This window comes from Lissotriton helveticus, chromosome 1_1, assembly GCF_964261635.1.
Source record: "Lissotriton helveticus chromosome 1_1, aLisHel1.1, whole genome shotgun sequence".
Taxonomy (NCBI): domain Eukaryota; kingdom Metazoa; phylum Chordata; class Amphibia; order Caudata; family Salamandridae; genus Lissotriton; species Lissotriton helveticus.
This window is the reverse complement of record NC_136057.1, coordinates 169,814,841-169,833,873: the sequence shown is the minus strand read 5'-3', so window position 1 is coordinate 169,833,873 and position 19,033 is coordinate 169,814,841. Positions and strand designations below refer to the sequence as shown.

Genomic DNA, 19,033 nt, shown 5'->3' with positions numbered 1-19,033 from the left:
TCCCAGAAAGGCACAATACCTTGCCAATCAGGAGGTGGAGCCTTTTGAATGTCTGAATGCTCCTCCACTCCACAAAGATCATTCGTTCCACTCCAGTGGTCCAAATTTACAACAGTCGCACTGACCCTCTGAGATCTGCTTCTGCTTGTAGATGTGAGATGGCCCTGTTTGGATAACAATTTAACTAGGAGGCATTGGTCATGAGCAGGAGAGAGTGTAGGTTTCACACTGGCATGAGAAACCCAGAAGCAATAAACAGGAATGGCCAGATTATCTCTCCTGCTCTTTAGCCGTACCTAATCTCATGGCTGTGGGCATGAGAAATGTACACGTGGGTTGGTACAACTAAGAAGACTACACTAGCCTTGAACATTAAAGAGTACCATCTTGTGCAGCACACACACATGGAATCAAGGGGACTACAATGGATACTAACTCACAACAGTAAACCAGAAACACACTCAACATTCACTACAGGTATGCAGGAGGGGTCACAGTTCAAATCAGATTTCAGAAACCAGGATATGATAGGACCGTTGGAGGGGGCACCTGTAACTTGGACAGAACTAGGCAGAGTATTAATTTAACACAACAAATATTTAGATTACACTAGATATTTAAAAAATGAGGCACAGGATGAGAATATGATTTGCCCAGAATGCTATGGGGTTTGGTCAACAGCCAACACCAGTAATAAAAGGCAGGTGTTTGCACTGCTATTCCTTCGGCTGATGGCAGTGAGATACTCTACAGTCAATAGGAGACAATTCGAAATCGTGTCCAGCCCACGCGAGGCAGAACATGTGAAAACTGCTCCTATGAGCTTCAAATAAACTAAACTTCCTTCACTTTAAACAATGTCACCCAATGGGGGAGGAAGCATGATATTTTACCTTGTCATACAGCGATCCATTCACATCAGCGCCATAGATTGGAGGGTTGAATGTCAAATTCTTCCAGTATTTACGCTCCAAGTCTTCGAAATCTGAATACCTTGGGGTGCAGTACCTGGAAAAGAGAACAGATGAGATTTTAAGTCACGGAACCTGATTAAAAAAGAATCTCAGAACACCCTGATTAAGGTAGATTTGATCTTGTATCACTAAGAGCAAGGGTTTAGGGGGTGGGAGAGACACCCAAGGATACAATCGAAAAACAACAGACAGTGGAGTACTGGGCCTGGACTTGGGTTAGTGACTGGAGGCTTAAAGTTAAGTTAATTCCAGAACTGCTATAGCATGGAGGCTAATTCCAGCAGTTCCAGAGCAACTTCATACAGCCGATGGGGAGAGGTGGGGGGGCAGGACCCTCAACTGCATGGGTGGAAACCAGCAACTTTGCAACATGCATACACGACTTTCAATATCTCCTCCATACACTTGTCCAGGCACATATGTGAAACCACATACAAGCACACAAATGTACAGGTTACCGCCATGCATTTCCCAGACATCTAATGGCCCCGGTTACGGGAACTATTCAGATTTTCTACTGAGTGAGCCACTGGGTCTCACCTTTCTAGAGGACCGGGTTAAAAGGCCTAAATCCACAACTATATACTATACTGATACCACTTCTAATCTCTTAATGCCCATGTTGAGAGGGCAGTAGCCACTCTCACTAAAAGCGGGCTCCCATACTTAATAGGTTAACTAAGACAAAACAGAGAGGGCCATTCATAAAATGTACAAGGGCAAGGCAGAACGGCTTCTATAATTCTTGCATGCATGTTGTCAAAACAGTAGGTGCCACAGCCCTTTCTGCCTTTGCATGAATTAGAAAGAAGACATGAGCAGTGCTGGGGTGAACTATCTAATTCCGATGACAAATCCAAAATCTTAGAGTAAGAACTGAACACCCACTTGAAAAAGACTGAAAGGTTTTCTATCCGCCTGCCTTGGATGCTCCACCCACACACACACAGCGAAGCTTTCCATTACTTCCCAAAGTGAAGCAAATGAATTAACCACAACTTCTATTAACTGATTCTGTCATCCAAGATACAGCGCAACTCTCAGCACTAATGATGCTGAGTGGGTTTCAGTTCCAAAGCAGTTTTCTGCACACAAAGTGGAATGCTGCAGTGTTACGAGACATCAGAGCAGTAGAGTACTCCAAGAAAAACAATCCAAAAGTTTTTATTCTAAACACTGAGCAATATTACTTGAGTGCCATGGTGGAAAATCTAAATGACAGCATCTATTAAAACCTGGCAAAAGCCCTTCAAGTATCTCGACATTTACATTGTATGTTAGCCACGAATAGCATGGCACCTCAACATTGCTCCATTACTGACGCGGGCACACGTGTAGATCTCGCTAGCTGGGCTACCCTTCCCCCAAACTTGCAGGGCCGAATCGCCTTCTATAAAATGTTGGTCCTTCCCAGATTTCTCTACGTGTTCCAGAATTACCCTTTTGTTCTCCCAAACGCTTTCGACTGGGAATTTCCTAGCTATACTGCTGATTTTTTAATGCCCTGGACCATTAATGCACAAGACTATGGCAGATAGTATAATTCCTCTGTTGACTTATAGCTCATGTGAGTGTGCTTTTTGCAGCCCTTGGCTTCCGAAATACTAGTTATTCAACATTTGTCTCTAATAAAGCTGCCAAACATTGTCTGCTTAGAAGCCATTATGGTCTCTTTCATTATTGGCTTCTAGAGCGCTGCGCACTCATAACAAACCAGCAGCTTCCTCCTGTTTAGTCAATTGTACGATGTGCAGTTAAGTATCACTGTCCTGCTAACGACTTTCTGCAACTCTCACAGTGATTTTTAGGTCTCGCCTAGCGTTGCATCGCATGCGCTGCATGTTGGTGAGAGATATTGTGGATGAGGACTTTCAGAAGGGGGCTTGAAGCCCCGCCCCTCATTTCCATTGGCTGGCGTCACTGTTTATGATTAACGGTAGCCTGCCATTTGAAATGAGGTGTTTTTGTTGACGCCCTTTCGCCTTTTCATCCGGCCGATCCGGACAGGGTCGTCTGCTTTGCTGCTGTCGCAAAGAACTTTCTTATCTTTAAGGGGGCCAGGCGTGTTTCAGTGTGGACAAGTTTATGATGCTGGGGCCATCTGTTTCTAATTAGCGTGTACTGCCTGCTCATGTTTCCGACAACTTGTCCTGGAAGGATTTTTTGATTAAAGATGGGGGAAAACACGACATTAAAATCTGAATATATTCTCAGTTACTTAGCAGGCAAGACCTACGCTTAGCCGTGCACCCAGCATGCTATGCAAGGACATGTTCAGGAGTCTGCGTCATTTAGTAGATCCACCCTGTTTACTGCGAACTACAATTCCCAGCCTCTACACACAGAACTGACCCGTGATAACGTCACGTGATTTATAAATGCTTTTCCTTGCCATACCATCGGATGCGACACTGCTGCCTGACTTCGGTTGTTTTTCTGGGGTGAACTGGGTGTGGTATCGAGACACATGGACCTATTTTTATAATTGGGGCTCAGGCTGCTGAAAATGCAATGCTAGAGGCACCAACATCAATTAATAGTCGAATACTTGTGCTTCTGACGTCAGTAATTGCTTGTCCTTCCAGGATCAGGAGGGCCTGGTTGCCTGGCTCAGACAGGCTCAGTGGTCGTGACGGTAACGTCAACACCCTGTTGTGCTTCCGGGTTAGGAGGTTTGGGCTCAGTGAAGCTGCTTCCCCGCCCCCCTGTCTCCCTTGCTTCTCCTTTCTCTTCTCTCCCACTCTCCTGCTCTCTCGCCTTCTCTCTTTCCCTTCCCTCTCTCTGACATGCTCAGGGATTTGGGAGCTTCAAATCATTGTCGTTTCTAGCATGTTTGGCATATCTGCGCCCGGTTCCTGGCTTCTCGTTGACTCTCCACCTCCCTCCCTGGAGTGCGGCGCACAGAGGTGTGGGGAACCTCGCGCTGGTGTAGGAGAGGGAGGTGGTCAGACTTTTGGGACGTTTATTTGCGTTTTTCTTTTTTAAAAAAAAGAAATAAAAAAAAAGAAGAGCACTACTCTGAAACTTGACAAGACGCTTCCAGTACCAGGAGACATCTTACGTGCAGACAGTGAGGGAACTGCTCTCTGGCTTGCGTTCTTACAGTTGTTGCCCCTCAGGCAGGGCTGCTTTTCAGCAAACATGGCCGCCTTCAGCACGGCTGCAGTGTCTGCTGGGACGTGTCTCCTGAAGGTTACTGCAGGGCTAGAGGACCCCATGAGTGCATGGACTGTACAAAGAGCCCCTCCCTGGCTTCTGATAGACACCGCTCTCTGTGAGTACCCTCTTATTAAGTCTTCCTTGTAACCCCCCCCCCCCAGAGTGCCCCTCCTGTCACTTCATGTCAAGAGCCTTCATTTTACACCTGTTAGTGCCTCTCTGCCAGTACCCTCTTTTTGCCTCTACTCCTTGGGAATATCCTCTTGTAAACACATAATTTTACACCTTTCTCATTACTCGCTTGTTATTACAGCAGTGTAGAAATCTTTCAGGTAGTTTTACGTTTAATGTCAGCGCACACCCTGTATCTGGCTTTGTGATCTGCTGGGACTTTCACCTTTTTAAGCCAACAGCAGGCTCGACTGCAAACACTGCCATAAATCAAATGTTAGGGCTTCCTGCAGAGTGCCAGTCCCCGCCGAGAGTAGTCCTTCAGCTCCCAGCGCTGAACTCACGCTGCTACTTTCTTCCCTTCATTTGCATCTCCTCCGTTGTAGTGATTGGGGGCTCGCCAGCTTAAACAACTTCACTTTGGGTTTGCTGGCATGCAACCTAATTGTCGGTGGTGCAGGAGGGAGACGATACCACAAACGCCTCTTTCAACATCAGAGACATGTCCCCTTAGTTGAGAGTTTAAAGAGGCGTTTGTGGTATCGCCTCTCTCCTGCACCACTGATGAATATGATATATATATATCAAGCTTGTATGACTGCCCACACTGGACAACCCCTCTACGTCCTTCCATCAGGTTATCTGGTCCTGCCCGGCTATACAAGCTCACGGGGTTTCAGTCCATGAGCAGATCGCGTGCATGCTACAGGAAGCGGTGGAGTTGGATCCTAGAGTGCTACTTCTTGGGATAACGGATGGATGGCTTGACACTACGTACCATAGGTTATTTGCAGGTATTGGGTACCTCGTGCCCAAACAGGAAACTGCTCAGCACTGGTGGTTACTGATCTGTCTACCCGGCCGAAAGGTATGAACTTCTGATGCAAAGCCGAAAAGGAGATATATAAGTCAAGAGGTTGTGTCAAAAGGCATACAAAAGTCTGGGGGAGAATGGACCTCATAGTGCAGGTGTACAGCTTATTTCCTGTTTTGATTCTCTTCACTTGGGCTGTGGCGACTACGTTTGAGGGGAAAGGAATCCATGCTTCAAATTTCACTGCGATATCTGCGCCTGCCCCTTGCAATCACATAACCTTGTATTGTTTGTGGCTTGCTTTAAAATCTATATAAAGATTGATTATAAAAAATATAAATAAAAAAGCCTGGCGAACAAACAGACTGCAACATTACTACTAAGAGAAACGCCAACATATAGGCAAGTAGACTTTGTCCATGTCCCAGAATTTCTTGTATCAACTATCCTTTTAATGGATGCGGAAAGAATCTTTAGTATATATTTTCTACTGCACAAGTACATATTATCTAAATGATTCCTTGCCATGGCTTTTTCCTTTAAAAAGGCAAGGTAAAGCAACACTTTTCGTAACTCTGCTCCTATTTAGTAAATATTTGAAGAAATACCTCTTTAAACAACACTACATCGAAATGCAGTAACAGTCCACTTCTGCACTGAGAACCCTTGCAGGTCTTTCATATGCTTACCCTTGAACCGACATGCGCACCTGATATCTTTTCGCTAGCTTTGCGCTATAAAAATACTGCATACACTCTGTCCTCAAAAGTGCCATCACTATTTTCATACAGTTAATTTGCATATCATGTTAGGATTTTAATGAATCCAGGTTAAAATTATAAAATTACACAGCAAGATTACTTGGGTTCCGATTCAGTTATGCACTAGTTTAGCTCCAATTCAAGAAAAACAATTTCCTATATACAAAATTATGGAGGAGTCATTTTTTACTGTTAAACGACAACTAAAAACAGCACTCTGTTGCTAGGTTTGAATCTATCAGAGACCTCATCTCCCCATATAGTCCGACAAGATGCCTTTGGTCTGCACAAGACAAAATGTTACAAGAACAAGGTTATGAGAACCTCAAGAACTAAGATAAAGATGGGGAGGCAGATGTTTTTCACACCTGGTGCCGAAGTTGTGGAACTCTATGCCCCGGGAGCTGAGACTGCTCGAAGAGGAGCTCAGCTTCAGGAAGAAGCTCAAGGCATGGTTTTCCCCACTGTAACCCCCAACTGTCCACCCTCTTCTACAGCATTCTCATCCAGTGCTGGGAAGATCTTGGACAGCTATACGCTTTAAAAAAAAAGAAAAACATCTCTCTCTCCTCCTCTCCTTTCCTTCCAACCCAGTCATCTCTAAGAGTGGGGCGGAAGATCTAAACACAGGTGAATACTTTCATATTTAGATCTGTATCATTTTTATTTTCATCTTTAGTGTTTGTGATTTTTACAGCAGAGGACACCAGACAAGACTGCACCTCTAGCATGAATGTGTCACAAAAACTGCTGGTCTAACATCAATTTTCATTTAAAATGTGTTTATTCGTTCACAGTCCGATCTATTACAATGCAATGCACATAAGAACATACCCCCTCCCCCCCACCACAAGCGGCATCCTTTAACAAGGGTCTTTCAGAATCGTCCCATCCTTCGGCTAGCCTATGATCTACAATGCATCTAGTCTTTTAAACACAGACATACATGCCTAAAGGTGCACCACGCGTACTTTTTATAGGAAGAAGTGATGCTCTACACTTAGGAAGGATTACTCGCAGGATTGTTGGTAAAGAATTGCATTAGAGTACATGGACTTGTGTCACCCTGTACTACACTTTTCTTACAAATTCCTCAATGAAAATTCTTTTGTTGGGAAGAGTGGCCTTGGGCTCATTCTTGTTTTGCGTGCAATTTTTTCCCCTTCACAGCAAGAAATTGGTTCTGTCGGGTAAAACAAAATTGCTTTTGGACTGCTTAAATTTGCACTGTGGGAAGGAAGCTCTCAGATACACATCAAAGTAAAAGTTTAACAGAATAAATCAAAAAGCTAGTCCGTTTGGCTGTACTGTATCACTTTATCAGAATTAAATTATTCAATGATATTTCAACAATACATACGTGACTGTCAGCATATGTGGCATAGGTGTAATTTAGTGACAATAGTGTTTTAGTGCTCAAAATGGTGAAAGATATGTACAGTTTCAAATATACAGATATATACAAATATATACAAGAATATAAGCGGCCAGCTGTTCGTTTTAGACCAAGGTTTCCTATGTTTCCTTTTTGGAATCCTGGCTGTGCTGGACCCCAAGAAAAGCGTCGACGTTTCGACCCTGTGGTGCCCCAGTCGGAGGTCACGGCGGGTCTTTATCAAGACAGGAGTGGGAGGACAGTTTTAGGACTCATGGCCGATGCATCTCTGCATGATCTTTTAAGCGCTGTGCCTTGTTTACCAGAATTCAAGAATGAAGTCGGTCGGAGGCGGTGGTGCGGTGACTCATCCGTCGGGAATGGTGCAATCATAGTGATAAAGAATCATGCAGAGATGCATCGGCCATGATTCCAAAACTGTCCGTCACTCCTGTCTTGATAAAGACCCGCCGTGACCTCCGACTGGGGCACCACAGGGTCGAAACGTCGACGCTTTCTTTTTCAGTCAGGGTGCACTATATCACAGGAGTGGGCATATCTGCATGAGCAGTTAAGCCCCAACAATATTTAAGTCTATTCTTGTATAGTGTAAGTGTCAGGGCAAGCCATAGAGAGTACATTGGCAGGAAACTCAACAACTCGAGTCCCCCAGCAACATGATGGCTTCCTTGAACCCAAGAGTGTTTGGTACCAAACAACGCCACTCAATAAACCCACACTGATGCCATTGTGGTATTTATTGAAACATGTACCCAGAGGCACGTTAGAGGTAACCCCTGAAAACCTACCAACCCTGGTGTGGTCCTTGAATGGTTTAGGCAGTTGCCACCACCAGACATTTTTCTGGATCCCTGGGTCGACACCCTCTGTTCACTGTGGCTAGAAATAAAGCACATCCTGGGTGGAGGTGTCACACCTCCTCCTCCAGGATAGGCACAGTGCTCGAGAGGAAAGCTTCAAAGGCCTGCTGCCTTTGTAGTGCGACCCACAGCCTCTGCTGCTAGCAGCAGATGGCAGCTCCTGGTTTACATCCCCACTTTGTGCGGGAATACCTAGCAATAATAGGTGCGCCCACCTCTGCCAACTCCACCCCTAAGGGGCAGGCGAGGTGATGCACATTTTTCAGTCCCCGCCATCTTGAAGATGGTGAGACTCCTCTAATCAGGACAAGGACTACGCCCCTCCCACAGGAAGGTGGCATAATTTAGGGTGTAGGCACCCCAGGTAAAGTGCCCATTGGGCCCACTTGTCCCTCCTATAAAACACCCCATAATATATCATTTAGGTGCCTCCCCCAGACCCTGAAACTAGTTCTTGCCGACCTAAGAAGAGAGAGGACAAGGAAGACACAGAGAAGACAGAAGACCTACCGACTCGGCCCCAGCCCTAACGTCCCGTCTGCAGCTTTAAAGATCCTGCGAAAACAACACCTGTTCTGCAGCCAGTAACCTCCAAAACCCCTGGGAGGGCTGCCTGCCTTTAAAAAAGACCAGAACTTGTGAAGACAGAGGATCTGTCCGATGCACTCCGAAACCACGATCCCCGACCACTCTGCACCCGATGCCTCCTGCCGGTGTCCAGGTGGCCCACTGGTCCAGAAGAGGTTCCCAAACTATCCAGAGTCCTAGCCCACCGATGGTTGACACCTCCTGGGCTCTAGGACAACGCATGCAGTGTGAATCCAAAGGCTCCCAACAACCATGACCGGCTCCGGTAAGAGAAATCCCACGTCAAAGGACACCCCTGCACCCGAAGCTCCTGGGCCTTGGAGAGCTTGACTGAAGGTGCCCCTGCAACCCACAGCATTCAAGCTTACCTCTGCTGTCACTGGTGTTCTTCGTGCAGCCTATGTTTTAACGCCTGCAGGCAGTTTTCAAAACCAAGATCATCCATTTACTTGCACTGGACGCCCACACACTGTATGCACCCGGTGTATATTTGGTGTGGCCTTGTGGCCCCCTGTGCTTGCCTAAACTCCAAAGCTTGAACCCTGCAGCTACTTTACCTACCTGCAAGCCGCGTGTCTTCATGTACCCATTGGTTCACATTGGGCCAGAGCTCAAGATTTTACCTCTGCACCATCCCGCCCCTGTGCCCCCTGGTGGTGCCGTGTTGGTGTTCACCTGAACCTTGCCCTCTGCTAACCTTCAAACCTGAAGACTGGAACTATAAGTTGTGTACCTACCTGCAAATCTACATTATTGTTTTCCGCCAATAGATTAACATTGCAAAGACCGAAAACTGCAATGTGTACACTTTGAACCAGAAAAGTATTTTTTATTTAAAAACTTACTTGCTTCTCTGAAAGTTGTGTAGTGTTAGTAAATAAATATACTAAAGTACTATTTTTAGGTCTCGCGTGGCGTACTGCGCACATGCGCAGTCAAACTCACAAGATTTTATGTTTTTAGGAGTAGTTCACTAGCGAGGGTTAAGCCCCCCCCTCTTCTCCATTGGCTGGGGTCCTAAATGGTGGCCAGCCATTGGAGAAGAGGTTCGAGTCACGTTCTCCTTTCTCGCTAAGCCCCGTCCTTTTCAGACTGGGTTCCTTGCCTTATGTTTGTAGGCTCCTCATTTGAGCTGCTGCAGGCGGACACGGGACCGAGCCTCCTCCAGCAGCCGAGCCTGGACTCACCCTGACCGAGGGACGCTGGCTGCCACGGCGCACAGTCGATGGACCGTAACAGAACAGGTCAGGACCCCGTGCCTGTAGTTACATGCTTCAGAGAGGAAGACGTACCATCTTCCTCTCCCGTACTGTACTTGCCCTCTCCCATCCTGTCTTCCACATCTTCACCACCTTATGCCCTGAACCCTCTTGTTCCCTCTCCTGGCATATTGCCGCTGGTGTCTGCTGCTCGGAGCCACTCCCTCGTAGCGCCTCTATATCATGACATTTCGCCCGCAGTGTTCTCAGTTAGCTAATGCATATCAACATGCGAGCCAGACCCCTTGAAGCGTGTGCGTGCGGTCCTCTGGTGGCGCTTGAGCTAAGCTGCTGTGCTGCACTTTGGGTTTCTGAGGTGGGGCGCAGGAGCACGCAGTGTGGAATTGAGGCTGCACTGAGTGTTGGATTCCCTGGGCTCTCGAGATCCCACAGGCTTCCTCTATTTACCAGTTAATGGCAAGACGCTTGGGCAGAGCTGCGAAGCCAAAGCTGGGGGGAGGGGCAGGGCCAGGGGGTGCTAATGGTATGCTTGGAGAGCGCACAAGCTGTGGCAGATTTGAGCTCATGAGCCCGCTCTTAATCTTGGGGAGTGCCTTTACCTCTAGTCTACAGGGATAATAAGGGCACTTCCAGGCCTGCTTTTGAAAAGTTTGCTGCACCTGCACTCAGTGAACGTGATGCTTGCTGCAGATGTCATGTATACAATGCACTGCAGGTGTCTCTCAATCGAGCTCCAGTGTCTCCGGATCTGCATTCTGGGAGACACCGGCGAGAATAATTGGCATCAGTGGACTGAATGAGGGTGGGGGTATGTTTTTCGCCCTCTCTTCCGGTGCTCCGGTGGAAATAGCCTTTACGTTCTAGGAAGTTCTGGCGCTATATACTTACAAAATGTGTGGCTACGTTTGCCTCCAGTGTTTGCTTGCCGTGCCTACTTGGCGCCTCCAGAGGCCACCCAGAGCCAACCAGGCTAGACTACCGCTTGCCCAGTCCTTCGGGTATGTCGCTCAGTTGAAGCTTTAGAATGTCGCCTCACAAGGACATTTGGGTTCAAATATCGCAACCTGGCAGCTGCATGCGATGCTTTGTAGGTTGCCAGAGTGCAGCTGGTGCAAAATTCGTAGAGTGCAGTTGGTACAGAGCGTCACAAACTGCAGGCTTGAGGAATAAACCTAATGTGAAACTAGTGAGCGAGGCTGAGGCTTAGGAATGATATGCGGTCCGGGGTCGGGTGGGGGAGCATACAGTTGCAAAGCTTGTTAAGCCCACTTAATGCGGCGCTTGGGGAACGGCAGAGTCCTGTGTTGTCATACAATTAAGAAGTGTTGATATTGAGGCAAGACCCCACTTTTAAAGCTGGGGTGTATATAGCAGATTCATTTTGTTAAAAAAAAAAAACTCAAACCCCCCTCTCGGGCGTGTGACTCATTGGGACGTCCACTCAGCCTTGAACCGACTTTCAATGTTACTCAGTGGGACTTGATAGCGCCGGAGCCCTTCGCCCTCCTCTAGTAACGTGTTGTTTCTTTCTTGTGCGAGTGTCTGCTTGAGGTTCCCATTGTCGCTGAAGATTGTAGCGGGGTATGGTGAATCTGCATTTTGCATAAAATAAGCAGTCCTTTGGCCCCGCCTGCCGCTCCCGTTCCCCAGGGATCTGTTGTGAGACTGACTGCAGTTGTTAGGGACGGGGGCGCCTTCACAAATAGCCTTACTCATTTATACCCGCCCGGCAGCTCACACGTGTAGCCCATCGAAGGGCCATGGCTGTGTGTGTGTGTGTGTGTGGCTCTGTGTGTGTATGGCTGTGTGTCTGGCTCTGTGTGTGTGTGGCTCTGTGTGTGTGTGGCTGTGTGTCTGGCTCTGTGTGGCTGTGTGTGTGTGTATGTGTATGTGGCTCTATGTGTGTGTCTGGCTGTGTGTGTGTGGGGCTCTATGTGTGTGTGTGGGGCTGTGTGTGTCTGGCTCTGTGTGTATGTGGCTCTGTGTGTATGTGGCTCTGTGTGTGGCTCTGTGTGTGTGTGTGGCTCTGTGTGTGTGTGTGGCTCTGTGTGTGTGGCTCTGTGTGTGTGTGTAGGTGTGTGCAAATGAAATAGGTCTCGCATTTGCGAGAGATTAAGCTATTGGCATTGTAAATGACAATGCCATTTATTTATCGGTTTTCAAAACCAATACATACATAAAAATGTTGTCATTGACAATGCCAATAGCTCTAACTTTTCCAAAGGCGACACCGTTGCATTGTAAATGCTTGTTATTAACTGGTCTCGGATTTATTCATCAAGTGTGCATCTTAATTATTGCCACTGTGTGTACAACAAATATACTAACACAACCCTCTGATATGTCTAACTAATCACCCACACTACCACAAAAAGCAGCATTAGTATGATCTATTTCTCCTCTGTACAGCCTCTGGAGAACCACTGTAGAAAAGTGCTCCTTTTTGCATGGTTGCACCCCCACTTTTTGCCTGATGTCGATCCTCTGACTAACTGTGCCCTGGGTTTCTGCCAACCAGGGCCTTTGTTCTTTCTCTAAAACTGTACTGTTGCAAACCCAATTGGCAACTCTCTGGCAACATGCAAGTCCCTTGTAAAAAGTACCATGGGTACCCAGGGCACTGTGAACAGGGATGCCTCTAAAGACTGCAGCACATTTTGTGCCAAGCTTAGAGGCCCTATAACACACACACACTGCCATCACAGGCTGCGTGTTTTGGTGCAGAGCAAAGTGAAGAGTCGACATGGCACACAACCCTGTGTGCCATGCATACAACCCACTCCCTGTGGTATAGGTAAGCCACCTCTCTAGCAGGAGGCAATATACCACTGGTGAGGGCACAGGTGCATAAGCCATGTACCCTACACTGTCTAAGTCCATTGTTAGACACTGGGGCTCTCCCAGAGTTTTATATAGCGCGAACTAGAACCGAACCGAATCAGTTATCAGAGCGCTTTACATAGCACCAGTTACGTTACATGAGGACACACTTTCATTTTTTTTAGGCACGGGGAGATTAAGTGATTTGCCCAGAATCACAGGGGGTTTTTGGCGTCGTTACCGAGACTCGAACCCAGATCCCCAGGTCCGAGGTCGAGCGCCTTAGCCATTAGGCCAGCCCCAAGACATTGACATATACATAGACATAGATCTGTGATCAGCAACGTCAGGGGTGTATAGTCGTCCAGCTCGAGGGGGTAGCTGGAAATCTGGGCCCCGAGGGCCTCTTGCAGCCGGCAGATAAATAGGTCCAGTATTGGAGCATCTTGAAATCGGATGTCTTCTGGCAGTCTGGGAAGAGGTCCCGGATGATGGTTAGAGAGGACCAGGTTAGGGTGCGTCGGACAAGGGCCTCTTCCCTAATAGGCAACCACGGGTTTGCGGCCCGGGGTATGACAGACTAGTACAACAAATGGTCTCCTCTCATTCTAATCAGTCGTTGCAAGGCCCAACTGGTTATAGACACCGTCCGGGTGTCACAATAATCGTGCGGCAGCCCCGCTGGCAAAAGCACATCCAGTGGCATGGGGTCATCAAGGTCTGCTTCTGGCTTAGTGTACGGTATGCGGGATTCCAGATGGTACCAGAGATGTGCAAAGCTGCACTGAGCCACCAGGTAATATAGATCGGAGTTAGGCACCCCGAAGCCCACAGGCTTATTTGGCAGCATCATTGTATCTCAACTGATCCTCGGCTGTTTGCCTGCCCCCCCCAAGACGAGCTTAATAATGCGGGTGCAAAGCATCTCAAAGAAAGCGTTGATCAGCGGGATCGGGATGTTTTGGAGCAGGTACAAAAATTGAGGTAGGGCCACCATTTTGACAATGGCTTTCCGGCCTGCCATAGATATGGGAAGAGTCAGCCAGCATTTGACCAGTATGGATAGTTTGTACAGCGCTGGACCATAGTTGCAACGTGGTATCTGCTCTTTATCTCCATGAATATGTATCACTAGGTACTCTAGTAAGTCGTCACACCACACTAAAGGAAATTCACAGTAAAAGCTTCTTGCTGCTGACATTAAGGGAACTAACTCAGATATACCCTAATTTATATGTAGCCCAGGCAGGGCTCCGTATCCGAGGACTTACCATACAATGGGCGCTATATTCTCGCTCGAGTTTCGCGTGTAAAGGACAATTTCATCCACATAACGCATGATCAGGAGTGGTCCAGTTTTAAACTGCAATCCTCTGTGGAGGTACTTTTCCTGCAAATGTCGCACCAGAGGGTCCAGGGCAATGACGAACAGTAGGGGCAACAGCGGGCACCCATGTCTAGTGACCCGTTTTAGAGAGAAGGTGTACGAAGCTGGTTTTCTGTTGCAGTAACCCTTCCACTTTTTGCCAGATTTCTGATGCACTTTGACTTGATGTGCCCTGGGTCCCTGCCAATCAGGTTCCCAGGGCCTGTGTTCTTTCCCAAAACTGTACTTTTGTGCCCCCAATTGGCACCTCTCAGGCCACATGCAAGTCCCTTGTAAAAGGTACCATGGGCACCAAGGGCACTGTGATCAGGGAAAGCCTCTAAGGGCTGCAGCACATATTGTGCCACTTTTAGAGTTCCTGTACCTTAACACACACACTGCCATTGCAGGCTGCGTGTTTTGGTGCAGAGAAAAGTGAAGAGTCGACGTGCCATGCCTGCAACTCACTACCTATGGTATAGGTAAGACGCCACTCTAGCTGGGTGCACTATACCACTGGTGAGGGTACAGTTGCATGAGCACCGTACACCTACAGTGTCTAAGTCCAATTTTAGGGGGAAAATATACAAAATATACAACAATATCTCAATTGGATTCAATTAGAAATAAATACATGTGTACCTACAGGACATTACAGGAAGAGGACAAAAGGAGAGAGATTACGAATTATTCATTGAATGTGCTAAAGGCATCATATATTTAGAAGACTAGGTTATACACAACAGTTGTAACAGCACTGTTAAGCAAAAATGCATAGGCAACCCTAAAGGACTGAGTGCACATTGTGCTCGTGACAGGATGTTACGGCGCAAGTGACAAGGTGAAAAAACACAGCGATAGGCGCAAAGTGAAACGTAATATACAATATATACACAATGGTTGGTTCAATACAATTATTTCTTTTGAGGGATTAGCTATAATTCAGTAGCAGTTTCATGAACCAAAGGGAGACGTGCGCCACAAGTTGCACTGGTGAGATGACGGCGTTTCGATCCTTTCAGATTAGGATCATCATCAGGACCGGGTGGCCAAGTAGGTAAGTGCTGCAGCAGGTAATTGGTGCACCCCAGGAGAGAAGGGTTGAACTTGGGATGAGGTAGCAGCGTCAGGGGACGTCTGCAGATGATGGCATACCGTGGGAATTGAACCGTCCGGTAAAACTTGGGAAGGCAGGGTCGAAGCCCCGATCCACTGCAAGGGAGACAGGTAGAATCCTAGACTCAGCGTGTGTGCCAAGAAAATGAATCCACGATGGGCTAGGGGGTGAGAAGAGACCTTAAATTTACTCGTACTGCCGGGGACCTAATCCTTGTAGTGCTGGAAAGTGAGTTACACCGGGCCGCCACCATTCTTAGGCATGGTAAGTGCAGTAAAGCCATAAAGCAGTGTATGGTCTGGGAGTTCGTCATTACGAACTCCAAAGGACCTGTCACACACCTGATCCACTTACCGGCATATCAGGGAGGAAGCCGGCCGTCTCCCGCCATCATGGCCCTTGGCCGGGGCCTTGCCCAGAGCGTGGGCTTGGATAGCGGGATGGTGGAGCCGCCAGGAGGTGACCAGTGAGAGTTCCGACGACCCGCGTGAGAAGCGCAAGGTCGGAACAAACAAAGACTAGAACTCACATGAGGGAAAGCGGAAGTCCGCGATTGCCTCCAGGGAAAGAACCACGTGACCCGGAAATCAGAGGAGCGCAAAGACGCCTCCGATGCCGGGTTCATAGCTGATTATTCTTCTTTCTTGCAGCGAAGCAGCGTGTCCTGCTGCTTGTTTTTCTTGCAGCGAAGCAGCGTGTCCTGCTGCTTGTTCCTGAGAAGCGTTATTGGTCCTGGTAAGGGTGCACATGCACCATTAGTTTCCAAGACTTTGTAGTAAAGCGGAACTCTGCCCCAGGCTACCTTTGTGTGATTGGGACCCAAGACGTTGTTAGTAATTTAGAGTGCCGGTATCGGAACGGAGTGCTGTTAACTCCTCATATGCCCGGCGAGGTATTCTAGTGATTGTGATTCGTAACAATGTCTGTGATACTGCTTGCCGGTATCAGAGTGGAGTGCTGTTAACTCCCCTTATGACATATACGAAATTCACAGCGACCTACAAAACAAAGTGGGAGACATTAGGTATTTAGAATACAGCATGTAACCAAAGTATTTAAAGGAGCATGGCATATTATTTCTGGTGATTATATACCCAAAAGGATTACGTGGTGATTGTTGCTTATGTATCCCTAGCAGGGGGTTCAAGAGGCGGCCGCCTGCTCTTCCCCTGTGAAGTGGGTGCTGCACAGCTGAATGGTGTGTACAGGACAAACGGATATATGTGATGCTTTATATATTGAAGTATAATGAAGACCTGTGCCCTTACGATCACTATGGTAAGGTTCCTTCTGTTTAACTCCTTCCCAGCCCTTCCTTGAACAAAAGTAGACAAGGCTTATTATTATCCTCACCTGGAAGCAAGGAAGTTATTTTCTTTACAGGTACGCAATATTCATTGGGTAGCATAAGAGAGAGCATGATATAATTCTGTACTCACCAATATTGTTTTACCTTAACGATCTCCCTTCCTGCAGTCCCCATCATTTCCTTCCCCCACTTGATCATCCCACTCGCCTGTGCTATTATAGCATTTAGGGTTGGGACTGTCAAGAGGTGGACCCCTTTTTGGCATCAAACCGTTCCCGAGGAATCACCGAGCTGACAGCACCATAATGACTTTACTAAATTCTGGGAAGTTTGGTATGAAACTTCTCAGCATAATAAGCCCACACTGATGCCAGTGTGGGATTTATTATACAATGCACTCTGGTGGGTTCCCTGACTGGTACACACCAGCCTGCCACCACGAGACATGTTTCTGGAGCCCTGGTGTGGGAGCCATCGCTCCCTGAGCCCAGAAACAAAGCCTTTCCTGGGCAGCGGTGATCACACCTCCCCAGGTCAGGCCATCTGTGGCAGGGATGCTTCAAAGGCCTTGCCACCTTTGTAATGCGACTTTCAGCCTCTCCTGCTAACAGGAATAGGCCCCTTCCTGTCTCACCTTCTTTTCAGCAGGAAGAATTAGAGCAGCCCAGAAGGTTTGCCCACCTCTCCCAAACCCTCCCCTCAGGTGGGGAAGGCGAGGTAGAGTACACTCTCTAAATCAGGATTAGGGATAGTGCACACTCCCCCACGTGGGTTGAGCACACTCAGGGTGTAGTCACCCTAAAGTCAGTAGCCCGATGACTACGGACCCCAAGACACCCCCTAAATACAGTATATAGGGGGCAGCCCTGAACCAAGAAGGTAGATTCCCGCAACCTACGAAGAAGTACCAAAGACGATGCCAAGCAGAGGAGACTGCAGAGAAGAACTGACTTGGCCCCAGCCCTACTGGCCTGTCTGCAGTTTCCAGAGATCCTACGCCAAAAGTTGCCTTGTCCTGCAGCCATTGACCTCCAGAACCCTGGGAGGACTGACTGCCTTCAACAAAGACTGGATCTCCGGTGAACAGCAGCTATGTTCAAAAGAAACTCCCAAGACAGACTCTGAGCCTGCTGAGGACAACAAAACCAGACGCCTGGAACCACCACTGCACCCGACGCCTATGGCCCGAATCTGGTTGGCCCATCGGTCCTAGGGAGGTCCCCCAGCGCTTCAGAGTATACTGTGGGTTGACCCCTCCAGAACTCTCCGACATCCCCTGCAGCCTCTGCACAGGACCCTCCCCCTCCCCAACCGCGAGTGGCCTGGTACAGTGAAATCTGACCTCAGAGGACACCACTGCATCCAGCCGCCCTGCGCCCTGGAGAAAAGAAAATGGGGTGCACCTACGTCCACGAGTCCTCCAACTTACCTGCCCAGCTGTGGGCTTCTCCCAGAAGTCTTCCTGGACCGAGCCTGCAGCCAAAATCCTAAACCTGCAATTGCAATTGAAAACAACAGGGCACCAGATGTCAAAACAGCACCCTGCACCCGGACAACCCTGTGCCGCTGTGGGTGCACCTTGTGTAATAAATCGGATCCCCCTTTGCCCTGAGCTTAAGTACAGGAGCTTTGCTCCCACAACCTTGTGGCCTGCTCGTGAGCAGCCACCAACCGGAGGCCCCTTTTTCCCCTATTGGAGCACATTGGGCCTCAGCACTCTGTACTCGGCCGCCCTAGTGCAGCTTAGGGTGCTTTGAGAGTGCATCCTTGACCCTGGGGGAACCCTGGTTCTAACCCCCGAAACCCAACTCCTACAACCAAGTACTTACCTGTAAACCGATAACTTATTTTCTCCCATAGGATGCATTGACTGCTTTTCTTTAAAAATTCTTGTGTGCAGAGAAACTGCAAATGTATAAAAACTGATTTACTTACATTAACTCTAGGTAATGAACCAGTGTGATATCTAGGCATATCAACAAGAGTAGAACAAGCATTTGCAATGCAATAGGTCTCGCATTTGCGCAAGTTTGAGCTATTGACATTGCAAATAACGCCTTTTATTTTTGTTTTTAAAACATAAATAAAAGGCATTGTCATTTACAATGCAAATGGCTAAAACTCGCATAAATGCGAGACCGATTGCATTGCAAATGCTTGTACGCTTGAGAGCGCTTGGTTACCAGGCCCGTGCCCACCCGGCATTTGCCCCGAGTGCACTTTATCTAATTATTTACGGAACCCGTTTTTAGGTCCCTTGCGAGTGCCCACCTCGCATATATAATTATATTTTAATTCGAGGGTGCGTACCCCTCTTGCCCCCGAAAGAAATCACCGCCGCAGCCCAGCTCCGTGAAAACCGGAAGTCAGGCACTTTTGGCCGAGACGGGGGCGGGGCCTGCAATCCGGCAGGAAGTCCCGCCCGCCGCCGCCGAGGAAGAAGTGAAGCCGGCCGACTGATGGCCTCTCCGCAGCCCG

General features: G+C 48.0%; 1 protein-coding gene across 2 annotated transcripts in view; it reads right to left on the bottom strand.

Moving 5' to 3' along the window:
- Nucleotides 1-19,033, bottom strand: part of KDM4A (lysine demethylase 4A) — a 458,146-nt gene that overhangs the window by 345,752 nt on the left and 93,361 nt on the right. For both annotated transcript variants that reach the window (XM_078660668.1, XM_078660737.1), the window contains exon 4: nucleotides 894-1,008. In XM_078660668.1, the coding sequence (XP_078516794.1) occupies nucleotides 894-1,008 (115 nt within the window). The remainder of the gene's footprint in view (nucleotides 1-893; nucleotides 1,009-19,033) is intronic.